General features: G+C 39.6%; 3 protein-coding genes and 1 long non-coding RNA gene across 14 annotated transcripts; 3 read left to right on the top strand and 1 right to left on the bottom strand.

The window, feature by feature from the left end:
* The first annotated feature begins 948 nt into the window (after positions 1 to 948).
* Positions 949 to 7,080, top strand: Bsg25d (blastoderm-specific gene 25D). Of its 5 annotated transcripts, XM_077421333.1 has the most exons (6): positions 949 to 1,230; positions 1,390 to 1,439; positions 1,875 to 4,388; positions 4,549 to 5,242; positions 5,394 to 5,494; positions 5,749 to 7,080. In XM_077421333.1, exons 3-6 carry the CDS (start codon positions 1,929 to 1,931, stop codon positions 5,884 to 5,886), a joined length of 3,393 nt encoding a protein of 1,130 aa, XP_077277459.1. In that variant the 5' UTR covers positions 949 to 1,230; positions 1,390 to 1,439; positions 1,875 to 1,928; the 3' UTR covers positions 5,887 to 7,080. The 5 variants fall into 5 exon arrangements, with proteins under 5 accessions (XP_077277459.1, XP_077277458.1, XP_077277440.1 ...); XM_077421332.1 differs by lacking the exon at positions 1,390 to 1,439; XM_077421314.1 differs by having other exon boundaries at positions 1,390 to 4,388.
* Positions 6,758 to 7,444, bottom strand: LOC143905751 (uncharacterized). Its single transcript, XR_013259312.1, has 2 exons — positions 7,291 to 7,444; positions 6,758 to 7,221 (listed from the first exon to the last, which is right to left on the bottom strand). It is a non-coding gene; the product is annotated as an uncharacterized LOC143905751 (long non-coding RNA).
* A 708-nt stretch (positions 7,445 to 8,152) lies between these two features.
* Not10 (CCR4-NOT transcription complex subunit 10) lies at positions 8,153 to 13,324 on the top strand. 2 transcript variants are annotated; one of them, XM_077420738.1, is made up of 10 exons: positions 8,153 to 8,941; positions 9,314 to 9,633; positions 9,763 to 9,869; positions 10,106 to 10,257; positions 10,555 to 10,754; positions 10,967 to 11,252; positions 11,332 to 11,679; positions 12,287 to 12,396; positions 12,640 to 12,718; positions 13,007 to 13,324. In XM_077420738.1, exons 1-10 carry the CDS (start codon positions 8,491 to 8,493, stop codon positions 13,060 to 13,062), a joined length of 2,109 nt encoding a protein of 702 aa, XP_077276864.1. In that variant the 5' UTR covers positions 8,153 to 8,490; the 3' UTR covers positions 13,063 to 13,324. The 2 variants fall into 2 exon arrangements, with proteins under 2 accessions (XP_077276864.1, XP_077276874.1); XM_077420748.1 differs by having other exon boundaries at positions 8,154 to 8,896.
* A 525-nt stretch (positions 13,325 to 13,849) lies between these two features.
* Achl (La ribonucleoprotein translational regulator Achilles) lies at positions 13,850 to 19,092 on the top strand. Of its 6 annotated transcripts, none has more exons than XM_077420782.1 (5): positions 13,850 to 15,509; positions 16,227 to 16,557; positions 16,900 to 16,929; positions 17,015 to 17,139; positions 17,312 to 19,092. In XM_077420782.1, the coding sequence occupies exons 1-5, from the start codon at positions 14,736 to 14,738 to the stop codon at positions 17,504 to 17,506; spliced, it is 1,455 nt and encodes a 484-aa protein (XP_077276908.1). In that variant the 5' UTR covers positions 13,850 to 14,735; the 3' UTR covers positions 17,507 to 19,092. The 6 variants fall into 6 exon arrangements, with proteins under 6 accessions (XP_077276908.1, XP_077276904.1, XP_077276900.1 ...); XM_077420778.1 differs by having other exon boundaries at positions 13,853 to 15,509; positions 16,897 to 16,929; XM_077420774.1 differs by having other exon boundaries at positions 13,855 to 15,509; positions 16,227 to 16,567.
* Positions 19,093 to 19,819: the final 727 nt, after the last annotated feature.

Genomic DNA, 19,819 nt, shown 5'->3' with positions numbered 1-19,819 from the left:
AAAGTTAGCCCCTCAGTATTTCAAAAATAATAATAACGTACAGTTTTGTGCGCTTAGTCGTTTGTATACATCATTTGTAGTCTACATTATTCTTAATACGTTATTTTTTATTTAAATATATTTTTTTTATAATATATAAATAACGACGTGTTATTCGACGTCGGCGGGTAAATCTTTAAAGTGCGTTTACATTGGGGTCACGTCTATACTAATGTCGAGAGAGACGCAGCATTATGCTGCGTTCCCACGCTATACACGTCGCGCCTCGCGTCACGACGCCGCGCGTCATGAGTTCGCCACGCAAAACGTTTCATTTTATGACGTCCGTTCCGACAAGCGCTCGCGTCGGAACGGACGTCATAAAATAAAACGTTTTGCGTGGATAATGGAGGATTCATGGAGGATTCACATTGCGTCCGATCACGTCCGATGTTCGACGTACGACGATCCGACATCCAATAGGAAATTTTTGTCTCTAATAATAAATTCTGTTATTGGACGTTGGATCGTCGTATGTACGTCGAACATCGGACCGTGATCGGACGCAATGTAAATCCTCCATCACACTGCGTCCGATGTTTGACGTACGACGATCCGACATCCAATAGGAAATTTTTGTCTCTAATAATAAATTCTGTTATTGGATGTCGGATCGTCGTACGTCGAACATTGGACGTGATCGGACGCAATGTGAATCCTCCATAACTCATGACGCGCGGCGTCGTGACGCGACGCGTATAGTGGGAACGCACCTTAAGGCTGAGTTTCCACTGAGCGCGTCACGCGTCGCGTCGTCCGAGTTGAACCAATAAAAACATCCCATTTCGATCCCGTCACAAGAATGTAATAAAATGGGATGTTTTGATTGGTTAACTTGTGACGACGCGACGCGTGACGCGCTCAGTGGAAACTCAGCCTTATGTGCTACCTTTCGCTTCTCGCTAAGCAGAGGTTCGGCTGACCGCAGCCACGTGTAGAACCGGCCTTATCGGAAGAGCCAGTCAAACCGAGTGTCGCAAAGTGTAGTCGGGCGTGTTCTTTTGATTCGTACCATTCGTACATTCGTACCCGAGAGTCTGTTTACTTAACTATTAAATATAATACGTCCGTCAAATAAACGTACTCCAAATAAAAAAAGAAGATCTGATTACGTTGTAACATTTGGGTGTTGTAAAGAATAATCTTTTAAATGTAATACCACAGATATGTGCTATAACTTGGATACACGTGGTAGGTTATAACAATCTGTGTCAATGATTAACCTTAATGTCGTATAAATCTTTCATGCATAGGCATTCCATTTGTGTTTTGCTCAATGTTTCGCTCACGAAAATAACGCAATAAAATTTTCATTTATTTTTCGTTATTTTTTCCGTCGTTATTTACAAGATTTCAGAGATCGAGGACACTGAGGTACATGTTTTCAACGTCGATCAAACGTGCGTATAATAACACGTTAGCAACGATGATAAAAGGCTCTTTACCATCGAAATTATGTTATAAGAGGATATATAAGAGAGGATCACACAAGAGAACGAATATAAGTCACGTTTCGAGTGACCGTGACATAAAAAAAAAAAAATAAAGAAACAATGGTTATATTTCTGTGTGTACATACATACGCGGCACGTTTTGTCAGTTTTTGTTTTGTCTTTCGTATAATTTTAACTAGTTTCGTTAGGTATCTTTGATAGAAATAGTCATTTGACGTACACAAGATAATGCCACTGCTTAGTTTTATTACACACTTGCAAGAAAGTACGTAAAAACTATGTATTTTTGTGCGCATATTACGATGGTACGGAACACACACACACACACACATTATTTACTGTAACGTGATACAAGATAGTCGCTACAATTATTGTTTGCAGATATATTGTATGGAGCCGTGGCATTGATTAATTTGGAAACCATGAGCGAAAGGCATGGCTGAACGCAGCAGCGATCTTTACGAACAGCAGCTTCTTGCTGTATTTAAAAGCTGTTTGACAAAAGGAGAGGACGAACTCGATGAGACGGATCTATTTTCCATTTGCACGAAATTGCACCTCGACGACGTGATCGAGGAATTGAAATTGTGCATTTGCAAACATCGTCCGAATAAACAAACGATATCCTTTCAGGAATTCCGAGATGGCTTGTTACTCTTGTTGAGAAAATTTCAAGGATTAATAACCGATAAACAACATATCGTACAACCGTATCATACGTTAAACATATGCTCTCTCGATATCGAAAAAGATCAAGCTTTACCACTGGTCACGAGTACTTCGAGTACGGTTCGTCTTCGAGATATGAAAGCTAACGTTATAATGGATGAGAATAGATTGATACGCCTATGGGAGAGAGTTAAGGTTTATTTAAGGGGAAACACAGATTCTGCGACGATGCACTTTATATCGAGTTGCTTAGAAATTCCTGAGCTCCCGAAACAGATAACGGAATCTATCTTTGAAAGTCTCGATCACAATTGCGATGGATTGATAAGCTTCGACGAGTTTGTAGTTATATTTCAAAAGAGAACAAGTATGAAGGCTTTGCAACGCGAGGATACCGCGTTGTCTCGCAACAGTATCGTAGATGTAAACTATGATGTAGATACGTTGGATATTAATACACGCGCGTCTTGTGAATGTAATCCGATACGGACTACGGGAGCGTCGGACAAGTCGGATGAGAAAAAGGTCGTCGCTAGTGTTTCTGACGCACGCGCGGTATCGTCCAGCAGCAGAGATCTCGATGCTTTGGATACGAGCCTCGCGGAAATAGCAAATATCATATGCGACGAACTCAAGAGTTTGAATGAATCGTTAGGTAACAGCACGATTCAAACTCATATACGTTTATTACGAGAAATGATGATTGTCCATCAGGATGAGCAACGTACGTTAATCGCTACGGTAGACAACATGAAGTTGGAAAGAGAAAAGATGCGGATTGACATGTTGGAAGCTAATGAACGGGCGAATTTATTGGCACAGGAGATTGATGAATGTCACGTTCACGTGGAAAAGACGAAGAAGGATTTACAGAGGCAGAGCGAACAACGTTATGCTGAAATCACGAAGGAATTGTCGGATCAGCTCAATATCGAACGGGAGATGGATGCCGCGGCTCTAAAATCAAAGGAGGATCAGTTACTGGCGCTGCAAAAAGAGAATCACGATATGAGGAATAAAGTCGTAGATATTTTGCAAGAGAGTCAAATGCTCGAAGCGGAAAATAAAATGCTTCTCGGCCAGATCGAAAAGTTGCGGCAGTCTAATAACGATTTGCTAACACAAATAAAAGTATTAGACGCGGAACACGATGAGATACAAAGCATAGAGGCGAAGCAACAGGAACAAGTCAACTTCTTCGTCGATCGTATTAAACAGTTGCAATCCGAAGTGACTCTCTTGCGAGATCAAAATGATGAACTTGGCGCGGAATTGGAAAACTTGAAATGTTACGGCAAGGATACGAGATACGAGATACCCGCGTCGTTGGCGTACGATTTACAGCTGGATGAGAACTCTTGCCACATGGCGCAAGAGTTTCAAGTGGATCGGCAACGCAAGCACGAGGGAGCGTCGTACGATGGCTTTGGTGCATCGATGAATGGCCAAGGTCAAACCGATATGATTGTAAAAGATTTGGAAAATGTATTGTCAACGAGTGCGAAATGCCTGCCAGAAAAGTGCGCTTTGAGAGATGGTATATCGAGCGTGATCACTGGCCTGCGCGCGAGTTTTGCGTTCGTACGTTGTCCCTCACGGGAAAACGTCCCTTTCGGAAAAAGTATAGCATCTGAGCTTGAAGTCGAATGTGAGGAACGAGCTAACGAGTCCTTACGAGACTTGGTCGTTTCGAAAATACCGAAGCCACCTTCCGCGAAACGCACAACAATGTCCAACAGCGCGGAAGCGTTGGATACGTTTGCTGGTCAAGATGCAAAAAATCTAACGCAAACCAAGGCAACGAGTCTTAGAGATTATCCACCGCGAAAAGAAGAACATCCCGTGGATCAGTGCAAGGCTAACAAGGAGAGAACGAGTCCCCCAAATGTTACCGAAGTCGAAAGTGTTGCACCAAACGTCAACGTCGCGACGGCAAACGTAGACGTGTTAGAGCGCGAGAAGAAGCACGTGACCGAACGTTGTCAGGAACTCGAACGAAGTTTAGATCTATTGAAAGCGGAATACGAAGAATGTGAGGATTATTGGGCTGCCAAATTAGAAGAAGAGAGACAGCTCTTTGAGCAAGAACAAAAAATAAGCGACGACAAGTTTGCCGAGCTTATTACGAAGATAACAGAGTACGAAGAATTACGTAGTCCCTCGGATAAATCAAAAAGTAATGGACGATTGTCTCCTATAGAAGAAAAGTTTAACTTGGAGCAACAGGTAAGACAGAATCTTATCATTTGCGTAACGTTATATTTATTTTTTGTTTTCGATATACCAAACCAACGGTTTCGTTATATCCTCGATCGTCACACGCACGCACGCCGTTATATTATTTTCGTTTAAAAACTAAAAATATTTTCTATCCTTAACGTTTCAGTATATAGAGCTCGAAGAAGAATTTGAGAAATGGAAAGTAAAAACTGAAAATGATATCTCGCAGAAGAATCTTGAAATTGGAGATCTCCGTGAAAAGTTAAGACTGATAGAACAATCACGTACAACGGCGGCGTCCTACGTACAAGTACCGGATGAACGTTCCTTAGCAACGTTCTCGGCGTCGTCGCCGTGCAAATCTTCCAGTACGTCTAGTATTCTGTCAACGAACGAAATGTTCGCGAATATGGCGTTATGTGGTACAAACGATCAAACGTGTCATACCTCGGCGGACGTTCCATTATCCAACACGCTTGACAGCGTGTTGAAACAAAACGATCACATCGATGGACATACGCTGTATAATACAGGGCATACCGAATGCCCTATAAAAGTACGAAAAGGTATAAGTCGAGATCAAAAGATGTCGCACACGAACTTACATGTTGCTGCTAAAACTATGTTAGCGATGAAAGAGGAAGATGAGGAAGGCGAATCGGACGTCAACATGATACGTGACGTAATGAAAGAAACCAGCTGTACATGCTCGCAGAGTACGAGCCAGCAGCAAGTAGGTTGCGTCGATCTAAACATTTTTCAAAACTTGAAAGTGAAACTTTACGCACAAGAACGCAAGAAACGGCACTTGCAGCGTTATATTAAACAGCAGCGGCAGTACATTGAAAAATTGTTGCAACGTAAGTTTTTTTCATTTTATCATTTCATCATTTACATTTAATTATTTATAAAATACGCGTTGATAAATTTTTACGATACACAACATATATATTTGTGTAAAAAAACATGTTACTCTACGTGAAAAAAAAAAAAAAACTATTGCTGTTATAGGTATTATAGTGCAGCACCAGACGGAAGTATGCGAATTACAGTGCCTTCTCCGTGATACCCAAGAAAGACTTCAGATACAAGTTCAAACAACTGTCGATCAGGTACTGCGCACGTTTTTAATCACGTTCTCTTACGCATGAACGTCCGATAAGAGAATACAATATAGTGTATAGAATATAGTGTAGTTACGACATCTCGTTGCTTAAAAAAAATATGCATTAATTTTGCGAAATACTAAAAATCATACAAAATGATTACGCAAAGCTAAAACCATAAGCCGTAATAATAAAGATTTAAAATCACGCACAAGATCTAGTAAAATAACAGTTTTTATCATTATGATTTATCCCAATAGGCTGATAAATTAGCGAGTGCTGATATCGTGGTGAAGGATTTGTACATAGAAAACGCATGTATAACGTCACATATGAAGCGCTTGCAAGAACGATGTCTCGTCTTAACGGGCCTTGATGTAGGGTCGACTTCGATGTGATGTCTACAAACAGCTGTTATTTATATACAGTTATAATAAAAATCAACGTCTCTTTGTACGTATTAAAAGTAATGTATATTTATTTTATTATATAAAATTATTACGTAACGATATAAAGGTGATATCATAAGGCCACGATATAACTCAGGGATATGCGAACGGTCAGATGATGTATGTCGTAACACGGGTGCCTTCAGTTTTTACGTTGACTTGAAACTAAAGTGAGATATTTTTGGCTTTAATATATATCGAGATATCATAGACGTAATGATAATGATTAATCTACTACGATTTACGAACACGTGTTACGATAAATAGCAGAAAAATGTATTTAGGCAGACGTAATCTACTATATCTTTAATACATGAATGGCACGATGGTTTTTTGTATAGTACGATGTAAGTGGATAAAACATGAAGCAATGTAACACGCTGATATTCGTTATGTTGAGATTTTATGTATATGTGTATAATATTAAAACCATTGTATATGATTTTAATCGCATTATATATATATATAATGGTACGTCCGTGCAGTATTCTGTGCCATAATGTTCATAGATACGTAACAGTTAATTAGAATATTTGTATTGTAATGATATTAGAATATTCCTTCGCGTTAAACGTACTTCAAGCTTAACAAGTTGCACGATAAAATACTATATATTTCACTACGTATCTTACCACGAAGATGTTTAGAATAAGAAAAGTATTTCTATAGCAAGTTGGAAGAAACACTTGGAAGAATGTAACGTAATTTTGTAAAAGAAATGTCGCATTCTTCAAAAGGACTAGCTGTCAAGAATCATATGTTTCGTAATATGTGCATAAGCACAGACTAAATCCGGTTGTAATAGTTTTTCAACGTAAAACCGAGCGGGCATACACATGCAAAAACATGACACGTTGAAAACGTCATATGTCATCACATGTAATTTAACGCCCTGATACACGTATTTCATTTTGTATAGTTGTAGTAAAAGTATATCTTAATATGGAATATATATACTAAAATCATGATAAATCTCACTTGTTTGTATATGAATATAAATATTTGATCGGCGTGTGTGCATAGATGAACTAATAGCGTGTGTGTGTGTGTGTGTGTGTGTGTGTTTTACTATAATTATTTAATGTCTGAAAGTTACAAAAATTTATATTTGTCAAAAATTTTTTTATTAAAAAAGCAAACTTACACACTTTGAGAAATTTTTATTAATATGTAACAAAATGTAACTAGTCCGTTTTTGTTTTGATATACATCTTTTATTCACCGTATCGCTTGCCGTGAAAAGTACACGTTGCCATACAAGTGTATATATAAAACACGAAAAACCTAAAAATATGAAACGTGAATAATTTTTTAAAGAAATAAGATGTTTCACGTGTTATTGAATTCACGTACATACATATGAATAGCACGAGTGCAATATTGCAACACCGATATACCGTTGAATATATTTTTTTATTACCGTACGTTATTCAATAATGAGCGCGTTCAGTAGACACAACTGTTGAGTTCGTCTTCGCAACACTCTGCGTTGCGTGGTTGGTTCTAAAAGTAATGCTAGGTCTACAATGCGAGTCGTAAAGTCGTGAGTCGTAAGAATTGACCAATCACACTCGATTATTCTCTTCAGAATAATCGAGTTGTGATTGGTCAATTCTTACGACTCACGACTTTACGACTCGCATTGTAGACCTAGCATTTAGAGCCACGCACCGTCGACTGCGACTCTGCATTTTTCTGTCGATTTCAAGACGCCCCTACGTTACACCGATAACTTGATACGCGTATTAAATAGTACGCAACTAGTAACGTAGTTTGATTATTGTAGATATTCGTAAAAAGATAATAGGCCCCTAGATTTCCTTTATTAGAATAAGCGTAGTAGCGTAGCATAAGACCGCTAAACTAATGAGCATCCAGCATAAAGGGCATCGCACACAAAATGCATAGCTTAGCATAAACGTAGCATAAGACCGCTGGACCAATGAGCATCTTATGTAAATTAATATGGCGATTTTATGCTGGATGCTCATTGGTTTAGTGGTCTTATGCTATGTTTATGTTAATGGAGGATTCACACTGCGTCCGATCACGTCCAATGTTCGACGTACGACGATCCGACATCCAATAGGAAATTTTTGTCTCTAATAATAAATTCTGTTATTGGATGTCGGATCGTCGTACGTCGAACATCGGACGTGATCGGACGCAATGTGAATCCTCCATAAGCTATGCATTTTGTGTGCGATGGCTTTAAAGCCGCCATATTGATTTACATCTATGAAACTCTTGTGCGCGTCATTATTCATAAATTATATTGTAAATTAACCGTCTTTGTTGAGCGCGGTGCCTGAAACTCGTGATACGTGGGAGATGAATATATGTGCTACGTACGCTATACGCGTGCGTGTATTTATCTACTAGAGACACGAAAGACACAAAAATAAGATTACATATAGGTTATAAACACGTAGAACGCGCGTGGAGCGTAAAGATTCACGTGAATAGGAAAAAAAAAGAGAGAAAGGAACAACTAGAAAGCCCACACGCACGTACGCATCGAGACACGCCATATCGCGGTGCTTACATATCATTATGAGTGAACGTTCAGAAACGCAAAGCAAAGACAGCGTCTCCGTTATAACCGAGCAAGAGCGTGAATTGGCTCAAAATATACTGTTAGAATTTCAAAAGAGTTCTTACGCGTCGTGCTTATCATACTTGAATAAGCTGGAGAGTCTCAGGCCTACCGATCTTAAAGTTACGCATAACAAAGTTGTGGTGGAATATTATAAAAGTGACTTGAAGAAAACCGAGCTGACACGGAAGAGTTTGAACGCTATATGCGGCCAGATATTAACTACGGATTCTAACGAGGCTATCGATGACGTCGAAAAGTGCGTTATGAGATATAATCAAGCCGTTTTATTATATCATACTAAACAGTATACGGCTGCGCTTCAAATCATGACTAGGCTGTTTGCCTTTATCGAGCCAATGGGTACGTACAACGACATGGATACGTTCACGTACCAAGTTTTTAAAGGTTAGACGTTATAGCAGCCGACGACTCCAGTACATATATGTGTCAAGTATTTGACGGAGTATGGAAAAAGAAGCGAAGCTCGGAGTAGCTCGCTGTGGGAGCTTTCCGGCAAGTGACACAAGCCGACACAAACGTCGTTCTATCTTTCTTTTTTGGCACGGAGTAACAAAGACAACACCTGTGTCGACTCGCGTCGCTCTGCTGGAAAGCTCCCTGTGTTTCGGCAGAAGGCAACGCGCGCGTGCCAACGTGTTTGGTTCACGTTAATAAACAGTCTTTCGTTGAGCGTGTATAATTGAGACTTGGCTTATATATGGTATCTCCATTTTTTTTTTTAAATAATATTTATACATATTTTTTTCTTGATCGTAGAAGAAACTTTAGCGCATAAAGTTTGTCTGCTACTGATCGAATTGTACATAGTAACGGAGCAACCAGACGCAGCTCTGTCAATCGTAACGTACGTGGAGAGTCAATTTATATCTACTGACAGTTCTAAGATATCCGTTGACAAGGATGGAGTACGGAACTCTATCAAGGAGCAAAGAGAGCGAGAGAAAGATGTTGGCGATACAGCGACGGCGACATTTAAGATTAAACTCTTGAAATATAAAGCGAGAATATATCTTTTGACTCATCAGCTGAAACTCTGTAAAAAAGAATGGAAGACATTAGTTTCATTGGGCATAGTGGTAACGTTATTACTACGGCGGCGTTGATTTAACGTGAAAGTCATTCAAGTTCCACGTAAAGATCGTGAGAACGCGCTCTGTGATATATGTTCAACATACCGTTTCTAACAAGCTACTTGATTCTTTCAGAATACATCGACAATTTTTTTGAAGGCTAATCTGGAATATTTGCGAGGAAATTACGAAAAGGCACGACAATTTTTGACGTCTAAAATGAAAGAAACGTTAGATTTTAGGTATGTTACATATATTAACTAACGTAAATACAACGGCCGCGGCATGAAGCAAAGCCAAAACGTTGTAAATATTAATATTCGTTGTACAACGTGAAACGATCGACGTCCATCTACTTTGAACATTTTTACTTTTTACTTGGAAAAAAAGTGTGAACTTCCTGTTTAAGATGAGCAAAAATGTTCCAAGTAGATACGGCTCGCGTCTAAAACACATTGCATCGATGTATGATTTACAGATTATGTGGGGAATCTTCGGCTGTTTTGTTTTATAACAATATGGCATGTCTGCATCTCGCGATGGGTAAACCTATTCTGGCTTGTTCTTATCTTCAGAGAGCTTTGCGCGCAAATAAATGTGCATTGGAGAGCATGCAAGTCAAAGACATTGGTACGTTTTAGAATTATTAAATGTAACGTTAAATACAACGCGCGTAAAAACGTGTCTCTTTTTTTATCTTTATTTTTTAAATGGTTAATTTTTGTTTCGTCCCGGTTGAATATTCACGAAGAGTGCGAAAAGTAAGATCATGTTTCATTAAACGATCACCAAGACTACGCGTACGGTACACTTGGATCTAAACAAGCCGTTATAGCGTAAAAATTGAGTTGATCATATTTTTGGCCGTCGTCTAAATGACGTATGTACATATGATGCCAATATTAATAAAAGAAAACTTGATTACAGATCCTTTGTCTTCTCAACCATTATACACGCTTGGTGGCACGAAACATTACGAGTTAATGTACAGTTTAGGTGTCGCGTTGTTGTACGCTGGTAAAGCGTCCAAAGCTTTTGATTGCTTCACAGAAGTAGCACAGAAGGTACACACGAATCCTAAACTCTTGCTCAGAATGGCAGAATGTTGTATCTACAGCTATAAATATGTAAGTTTCATGCGTGCGTGTGGTTTCGCATACTCTTTCACGTTATATACTTGTTAACCACGATCAACATCATTTTGTGGAAACATTTACTATTTGCTGCACGTACTCGCGTTCGTTACGGACGATGTAAAATAAACGCACACATGTGCGTTCTATCTACGGCGCACATACGAATACACGTGTACCGTGCTTCTGTCCTATATATTTTTTAGTCAAACGAGGTCGATTTCAATATTCCAAAACGGCGTAAAGATTTGGTGCAGAAGATAATAGGTTCTGGTATCCATAAAAAAATCATATTAGCCACATCTCTTTCGAAAGACCGTAGATATCATTCGGAAGGCCTATCCTATGCAATCCCACAACCGACATTGGAATTTGGTTATTTATGTCTGAAAAATGCATTACTTTTACTACCGAACACGACGGAGCCAAACGTACCCGTAACAACTATGACGACGTCAGTGTCACTATCCGTAATATCTGGTCACACGTTAGGTATAGATACGACGTTACCGCACACACATATATATGATGATACGCTCGCACAAATCTACATTGTATATACGTATTTCAGGTATCCAGCATGTAACGTTAATGTCACGAGCTACAGCTATCGACGCGTTCAACTTGAGAATTAGTGTCTTGGCTGCTAGCGCTTATGTCTCTTTGTGTCTTGGAGATTATATACTTTCTCTCGAACATGCAAAAACTCTATTAAGCTTTAACAAGTTACCTGGAGCATATAAAATGCTAGGCAACTTGTACGCCGCTGAGAGTTTAATATTCATGGACAAAATTAGCGAGGCACTAGAGTACCTTAAGCTAGAAAATCTTCAAGATTTAAATACATTTATATCCATGCCAGAAATTCAAGAGAAGGATAAAGAAAAGGTGGAGGAAGTTACGGTAAAGCCTGTAAGAGGTAACGTTAGAAAATTATATACAGTGTGTGTGTGTGTGTGCGTGCGTGCGTTGAAAATTAAAAAGAGAGGGACATCCGAGGCCGATTTTCATGGCCCGCTAGGTTGTTATTTTTCTTTACTTGATTCTTTTATATACAAGCGTCAGCAAAAATTGATTGCAACGCCTGGAAAAAAAATTGACAGCGTTGTCCTTTTCCAAGACAACGCCTGATGTACTTTTGATCATTTTGGATTATTTTGTATTAAACATCGATAGAGCTAAAACGTAGTCGAGTTTCAAAAACGTATATTTATTGTAAAAGATATATATGATATATATATGCGTTGACGCTTTTTCACATTATTACTTTTTTTTCATATATATCGTGTTGATATTTTTTTCATTCGGTTATATTTTTTTCACCGTTTATATGATTTTTGGATGGTTTTTTTTATCGAAAGATTTCAACCTGTCCATTTTTACTAATCCACCTTTTTTTACCTACGCACTTTTTCCAGATTTTCAATAATGTTTAGTGTTGTTAATAATAATAATAATAATAATAATAATAATAACGTTTAAATAAAATATCTCGGAAATAAATATTTTGTTGCTTTGACGTATAGCATGGTATCCCACAACAGTTTCTACTGGCCGTGCTGTAATACGTTACAACTTGGCTGTGGCTTATGCCATACGAGGCGAACTAGACAAATCTGGAGAAACTTTGAAACAAGCAAGTATATTTATATCAAGCGTAATGTACGACCTACATACGGTCGAAGATGACGTTTTTCCATTCGACGTTAACGTTTTACTTCGCTTCAAGTGTCCCGTCGGAAACCTTGACATTCTGATTTTATTTATACGAACAAGAGCGTAAGACACGACGAAAAAAGAACACGTTACGGATACATGAATGTTTTTGCCGTTGCCTTTCATATGAAACGCTCGTTCTATCAACTACGTTTTATTTCAGATATGGATGTCAAAAGAACCAGCGTGTGATATACCTATACAAGTGATAATGTTGGCCTTGTATATAGAGCTACAATTAGGTACGATCTTTTTTTAGTATTGTAAACGTAAAATTTATTTAAAACTTTGAACACGCGGTGGATAAGAATATCTTTTTTTATTTACTTACCGCTCTCTGCGTTGTATATACGTAGCTAACGTCTTTTATTTTTTAAATCGCGTGCAAAGCACGAGTTACTTTTGTCCAGATACTTTTCTTGGTTGTACATTATTTCACGGTTTCGATAAGCAGTGTACGCACTATAGCGACCGTTGTTGTCGAGTATCACGTATACGTGGGAAATGCATTTTATATTTTTTAATTCCAGGTCACGCTGACATTTCAAAATCGATAATAAAACAGCATTGTCCACAGTATCGTTAGGAATGCAAGATATATGTCTATTTAGAACATATGCACGATGCACATAACGATTTAGGTATTTTTAATTTATAGATGCAAGGATGTTAAATCTTTTATATCTCTTTCTACACGATTATATTTCTACAAGTAGTGAAAGAAAGAAACGTTTTCAACGTGTACAAGTAGTTTTGTTTCGAGATAGACCGTTTACGATCGACATACGTATTTTAGATGGTATCACACTTTACGCGTATTATAATAAAATCGTGGTTTAAAGCAAAAACACGTTTTATTACGTATAAACGTAGACGTTTATCCATCGCTCATTCTTTAAATACAAAGGTTATCTTTGTTTTCTTATTTAAAGGTTTAAAAGTGAAACCTCGTGGCGCTTTTTCATTCAACGTGACTCTTTTCATTACGCATCATTTTTTTTTCAAATACATTTGTCTTTTATGTATAAAATAATGTTGACGTGCTTCCGTCGACCCCGCGCGGTGTTGCGCGACGCGAGTGCGCGCCACGAGACCTGAAGAGTCGACGGGGACCGTAGGGGTCCGTAAGGGGCCGTGGAACTCCGTGGAAGGTCGGAGAAGTTTTGCCTTTAGGAGCCTTAGGGGCTTTAGAGGGACCGTATCCTTTCATTTTGACGACTTACTCACAGAGTTCGCTTCGTTGTCCTTCATGGCCATATATGTGGCCAGCCCGCGCGGACTTGACCTATATATTATTATGCCCGTGGCGTACAAATGCAACGCGCGTGACGCGCGTCGTTCGCGAGTGTACCCGCAGGGCTTTACCGAGGTTAAGTCTGGTTAAGTTTGTCTCGTAACTCTCGTAAGTCCTTGCCTGCCTGCAGCGACCAGCAGTGACCATCACGTCTGTGCGACACGGTCTGACGTTTGACGTTCTACGATAGCGTCGCGTCGAGATGCGTAACGTAACGTCGTAAACAGCTCGACATGATTATATAGGGACATGATAGTAGGGAGTAGGTATCGATATAACGTGTTTATAATTTTACGTTTAAAATTTAAATATTTGACGCGTGTTCGAGATTATTATATATAAAATTGACTTTTATCACTTGAATTAAATTAAACCATTTTACGTATTGTGCGTGCGTGTGACTAAAAAAGATAATTTCAATTCTCTCTCTCTTTCTCTCGTACCGGAGGCACGTATTTGTATTATAAACTCCCTTTCCTTCGCTCTCAAGGTTCACGTCGAGTGCCCTTCGGTCATTCGCCGACGGTCTCATATTCTTGACCGGTATTCAAGAAGGCCACGAGCGGCCACGAGACCATTATTGTAGCTTCACTACGCACCGAACTTGGTCGCGGCTATAAAACGGCGCGCGCGCAGAACGGAAGGTCAGTGTGAGCGACAAGCACGCGCTCGTCGCTCGTTTACGTTTCATCCTTGTGTTTTCGCACAACTCTTTTCTTCAATACTGCTGACACGAAAACATATCAGTGTTACAAATAAGAGAATACGATAATTATATATACATATGGCACGGGCTAAATATATATTATACGTATATATTCTTGATGTAACACACGACGAAACGTATGTAAAATCCAAAGAGAGAATATAATAATCTTCGTCATTAAAGTGCGTGGTTACAAACTATAAGTTGCCTTTTTACACGCTCTCGGATAGAGATATAGTCGCTTTACTTTGATAAAACGATGGAGTTGGAAGTATCTCAAGATTTAAAGGAGCGGCGCACGAACGATCTGCCATCCTCACCTCATCCCCGCATGAAAAACGTTGAAAAAAAGGACAGCATTTCCTCCGTAGACAGCGACTTGAGTCTTTCTTTCGACAGAAGAGGTTCCAAGAGCGACGAGGCCGACTTGTCGGATTACGATAGCGAGATCAGGTTCGTAAAGGAACGTGATCGTGACCAAGATTCGGGTGCGGACTCTGTGGATGACGCTGCGTCGAAAGAAGTTATACAAGTAGAGAGACAAGTGGATGTACCGTCGGACGCTCCAACGGACGCAGCGCGCGCAACGGTTGAGAAAACGACGACGGCGTTCGTGCGGCCGACGGACGAGTTAGCCGACAAGATATGCGCCCAGGTGGAATACTACTTTTCCGACGAAAATATCATAAAGGATGCGTTTTTATTGAAACACGTGAAAAGAAACAAAGAAGGTTACGTATCCCTTAAATTGATATCCAGCTTTAAAAAGGTGAAGCATCTCAGCAGGGATTGGAGAGCGGTCGGAGCGGCTTTAACGAGATCTAAGAAGCTCGAGATTAATTCACAAGGGACTAAATTGCGTAGAGTGACGCCTTTACCACCTTTTGATCAGACAGCTCCTTCCAGGACCATTTTAGCGGCTGGATTACCGATAGAGAACGTAACGGTTGACGCTGTCGCTGAGATTTTTAAACCTTGTGGTGAGATAGCGCTGATAAGGGTTCTCAAACCTGGACGTCCCATACCTCCTGAGGTAAAACGTTTTCTCTCTCTCTCTCTCTCTTCCCCCTCCCCCTTCCTACCCCTCTCTCTTTCTAACTGGACGCACATCGTCGATGTGCGACGAACGAATAGCAAAATATTTTACTCTTTTACTGTGAGTACACTCTGCAACGTAATATTTGTTCACGTTAGGTTTTCTGTTTAGGTGCATTTTCAAATATAGATTTAACAGATGTACGTTATTATATGTAATATATAGATTTAGGCTGCGTGTTCTGCGCTCGTAATGAGTGTGCAACTAGAACTATCTTTTCTAGTTGTATTATCAGTATGAGACATGTACGTCGTACCACGTGCACGCCACTAGAATTGAATTTTTCCTTTGTACGTTGTAGTAGAAGTTGAACGTGTTTAACTTTATAGATGAGTGACATAAGTAAATCTTGGTATTATAAGTACACAAGTATCGCGTTTTTTTGCAAAAATCACGTTGCAGCGTTATAATATATGTATATGTATAACGTGTATACATATATACTCACACACACACACACACACACACACACATTATGGCGCGCGCATGTGTGTGTGATGGTGTGTTGTAAATACGCAGTCGCGGATATAGGCGGATATATTATGTGTGTTATGCATAAATCTCGTTTTGCATAATATTCTTGAAAGTCGATGATGTCGAACCAGATCTAACGATATCAAAATAAAAAATAAAATTTTTACACGCGTTATTTAGGTGCGACAGGCAATCGCCAAAAGACCAGACGTGGCCTCCATCGAGGAGTGTGCCATGGTCGAGTTCACGGATTCAGCTTCCACGCGACGCGCCATGCAAATGGCTTTGGGCGATGCAAAAGTATTTGAATTACGACATTTGGTTGACAAGAAAAGGAAGCACCAGCCTGCGAAGAAATGTAGTCTCACGAGAGTAGCGAGGGAAGACACGCACACAAACTCGTCCAGTTGTCCCAGTGGATCCGAGCCAGAGGATGGGAGAGTGAGGCTTCAGAGAGGCTTTCAGGGATATCCACGGTGTCACGTTCATAATACGAGTTATCCCTTCCAAGGTATCATATCGTAAGGAAATATCGTATATTATACAGGATATTTTATTACCATTTCTTTGGTTTTTAAAATTAGATTTCTCCGACCGATTAATTTTAAAATCTTAAATAAGGGTTTTGTCGCAGCAAAAACGTGTTCTTTCCCTCGCGCGCTCGCGTACGGGAAAGTCTGCGTGTAAGTAGTACGAACGTACGAACAAAAACGCGGTATTTTAAGATCTTTTTTGTTAGAAAAAAAAGTACACGTAATTTTTATAGGATTTTGTACGACGTGTACGTTCTGTACTATTAAACTTTTCACGCAACAACACTTTGAACACGCACGCATCTGTCTTATTATAGCAGGGCCACCATCACCGGACACGTGTTTATCTCGTAAGCTCTCTTCCTGCTCCATATCTAGTTCCGAGAACGGTTTTGTGTTTCGGCGTCTGTCTTCCTGTTCCGGTTCTGGTTCCAGTTCAGACTCGGGTAGACGTTACTCCACCTGCTCGTCTGGTTCCGAAGCAGCTTTCTTTCATCCAAGTTACTCGAATACGTTCTATCATCATGAAAATCGCCGTTACTCTTGCTGTTCTGCCACTGGTTAGTACGCATATATAGCGTATATACGCGATATCGTTACGCACGTTTTGGCCGTGGTACATTCTATCACGTAGATATGTGACTTTTTTTTTTTACGTGTTGCGCAACATATTAATATATGTTTACTCGAAATGGATACACGCATTTACTTATCACTTATTACTTATCACAGGATCTCCGATGGAGTGCCGGGGAAGTTGCTATATCGCAAATCGTCGTGGATCGGCCGATTATGGACCGTTATCAAGAAGACTCTCGACATACAGTCGCGATTACGATACAAACATCGGGAGAGGATCCTTGTGCTCTTCAAATTCGGAACATAATGTTTTCCATCGCGCGAGAAGCACGAACAACATCGCGATAATGCACGTGCCTGAGAACGTGATGAGAATGCCATCAGGACCCGATGGTACTCGTGGCTTTTTCGGTCGTTTCGTAAGACGAACGTCTGTGGAACCTATCCATTGACGGAATAATATAAAAGGACTCGTCGCGAGCGATAGGACTCAAAAATCGAAAGCAACTACACGCGTGATCAATACTCTAGGCGTGCTCGCGAGAGCTTACAAGCGTCGAGCAGCGTCTGACCGATATTTATAGTTTGTTTCAGTCAACTGCATACTATACTGAACGGTGAAGTCTCATGCGCTGGAAAGCGCGCGACCGTCGTCTCTTGTCACACGTTATCCTCAAGACGGTACACGAATGAAATGTCAGTGAAACGTATTAAACAGATCAAAACGGTTTTAATCGACATCTTCGTGGCGTCTATTTTTCTATTTGGTATACGATACGTTTTCCACGTCCTTCGATGACCTAACGTAAATACACTAGTGCACACTGACTGCGAACTAAGGCGTTTTTCATGTTAGTTGATTCTTATATTTACAACGTATCCGAAATACTATTTAAAATATTTGTTATCCAGTAAAATGATCTGTACAGCATCCATACAGTGTGTATTATTGGCTAAAAAGTTGTTAAACGTGTTGTGGTCTCGTTCCTTCGGCACCGGTGTTGGGACTACGCACGTTTCTTCGGCTTACGCCGTCGGCGTTGTGCAGAAGTGTGTGCTCCCTGCTTAAAGGTTACGACAGACAAACTTGCCGAGTGCAGAAACAAGCCGAAGAGACGTGCGTGGTCCATATGCATGTGCCGAAAAAACGAGACCACGCCGTTTCGGTCGGCATATGATTTGGCACCTCGGCAAGTTTGTGTGGATATAGCTTTAAGAACTAGCGAGCGGCGTGACTCGCGTCGTTACGCCGCGTGCGGCATGGAAAAATATAACGACACGCCAACCATCCTCTGGCGTGCGTTTACTCCGTCTTCCATCCACTAGGCTTGCTTTGATTGCGTTTACGCCGTCGCCCAACCACAGGTCCATGACACTTTGTTTTTTTAACGTGTAAATTATGTCCATGACACTTTGATCTCTTAAATAAATTGAAGACTATATTTTACCGTATTTGATTATATCTCGCTTTAATTGACTATATATTTATTTTATTTCACCATATTTTACCGTTTGATTTTATTTCAACGTTTTTTACCGTATTTGATTTTGTTTCGCCGTATTTAACCGTATTTGATTTTATTTTGCCGTATTTAACCGTATTTTTATTTTATTTCACATTTTACCGTTTGATTTTATTTCGCCGTTTGTAGTCAAAAATTGTTATAAATCGTAGTCTCGAATAAACGCGAGTTTCGAAGTTTATCTGAGCGTGAAAAGTAACGATCGTACCGTCGTATATAGAAAAACGTAGTTCACGCGAGCGTGTTCTTATATTCATCTTTGTTAAAAGCGAACGACAGTTACGCGACAATTCGTGTCTGATATTGCGACTCGTATTGTAAGATGGACCCGGCAGTGGCCGTGCCGTTAGCCAGGCGTTTCAGTGTATGTACCTTGTACCAAAGTCAAAATATATCCTGTTTTTGTTAATACACGACGGATACCTATTCCGTAAATATTCCTTTCCTAATATACCGGATATATAAGCATCTTATACGACGCGAAAACGAGTGCGGCGCCAGAGGACGAGCCCGCGACGTAAAGCGAGCTATCTTAGAAGGAAGGAAGCCTCTTTAGCCTCGTGTTATAACCTGCTTGATGGTTCTATACGTTCTGTGTCAACGTCTAAAACACAGTGGCGATTGTTTTATTTATTTACAAGAAAGTTTATTCCAGTTTTAGACCACAAGTTCGATCACAATCCAATCCACGTGTGCGCGAGCGAACGCGGTATCGAGGGAGTATGTGGTTGGGACTTAAAACGTTTCAAACATAATCCGTAAAGGAGACAAAGCCTGAATACGTGATAAACGTTTAAATAAACGTGTTCGAACATGAAATAAACGGGATAAAAAAAAATTAAAATTAAAAAAAAAATTAACCTAACCTGACCATTTCCTGACCACATTTTGCTTTTTCCTGACTAAATTGAAAAAATTAAAAAAAAATCCTGATCGACGTCCTGACCAACTTGACAAAAAATGAAGTAAACGTGACGTAAAATTTAAATAAGTGATAAAACGTGACAAAAATTTAAGTAAAATTGTGAAAAATTAAATAAATTTCAAATTCTACAAGAAATTTAAAAAAAAGTTTAATTTTTAAAAAATTAAAACAAAATTTAAAATTTTCTGACCATTTATTGGCTACATCCTAACT

The sequence above is a fragment of the Temnothorax americanus genome, unplaced genomic scaffold, assembly GCF_048541705.1.
Source record: "Temnothorax americanus isolate GAGA-0224 unplaced genomic scaffold, ASM4854170v1 Scaffold11, whole genome shotgun sequence".
NCBI lineage: Eukaryota > Metazoa > Arthropoda > Insecta > Hymenoptera > Formicidae > Temnothorax > Temnothorax americanus.
Note: the sequence above shows the minus strand (reverse complement) of the source record. Positions and strands in the feature narration are given on the sequence as shown.

Coding starts and splice junctions, on each gene's coding strand:
- Not10 (XM_077420738.1), top strand. CDS start 8,491: ATGAGTGAACGTTCAGAAACGCAAAGCAAAGACAGCGTCTCCGTTATA. Junction 10,755..10,966: donor GTATCTACAGCTATAAATAT/GTAAGTTTCATG, acceptor TATATTTTTTAG/TCAAACGAGGTCGATTTCAA. Junction 12,397..12,639: donor CTGGAGAAACTTTGAAACAA/GCAAGTATATTT, acceptor GTTTTATTTCAG/ATATGGATGTCAAAAGAACC.
- Achl (XM_077420759.1), top strand. CDS start 14,736: ATGGAGTTGGAAGTATCTCAAGATTTAAAGGAGCGGCGCACGAACGAT. Junction 16,558..16,896: donor TACGAGTTATCCCTTCCAAG/GTATCATATCGT, acceptor GTCTTATTATAG/CAGGGCCACCATCACCGGAC. Junction 17,140..17,311: donor CTCTTGCTGTTCTGCCACTG/GTTAGTACGCAT, acceptor TACTTATCACAG/GATCTCCGATGGAGTGCCGG.
- Bsg25d (XM_077421332.1), top strand. CDS start 1,929: ATGGCTGAACGCAGCAGCGATCTTTACGAACAGCAGCTTCTTGCTGTA. Junction 4,389..4,548: donor AGTTTAACTTGGAGCAACAG/GTAAGACAGAAT, acceptor TTAACGTTTCAG/TATATAGAGCTCGAAGAAGA. Junction 5,243..5,393: donor CATTGAAAAATTGTTGCAAC/GTAAGTTTTTTT, acceptor TTGCTGTTATAG/GTATTATAGTGCAGCACCAG.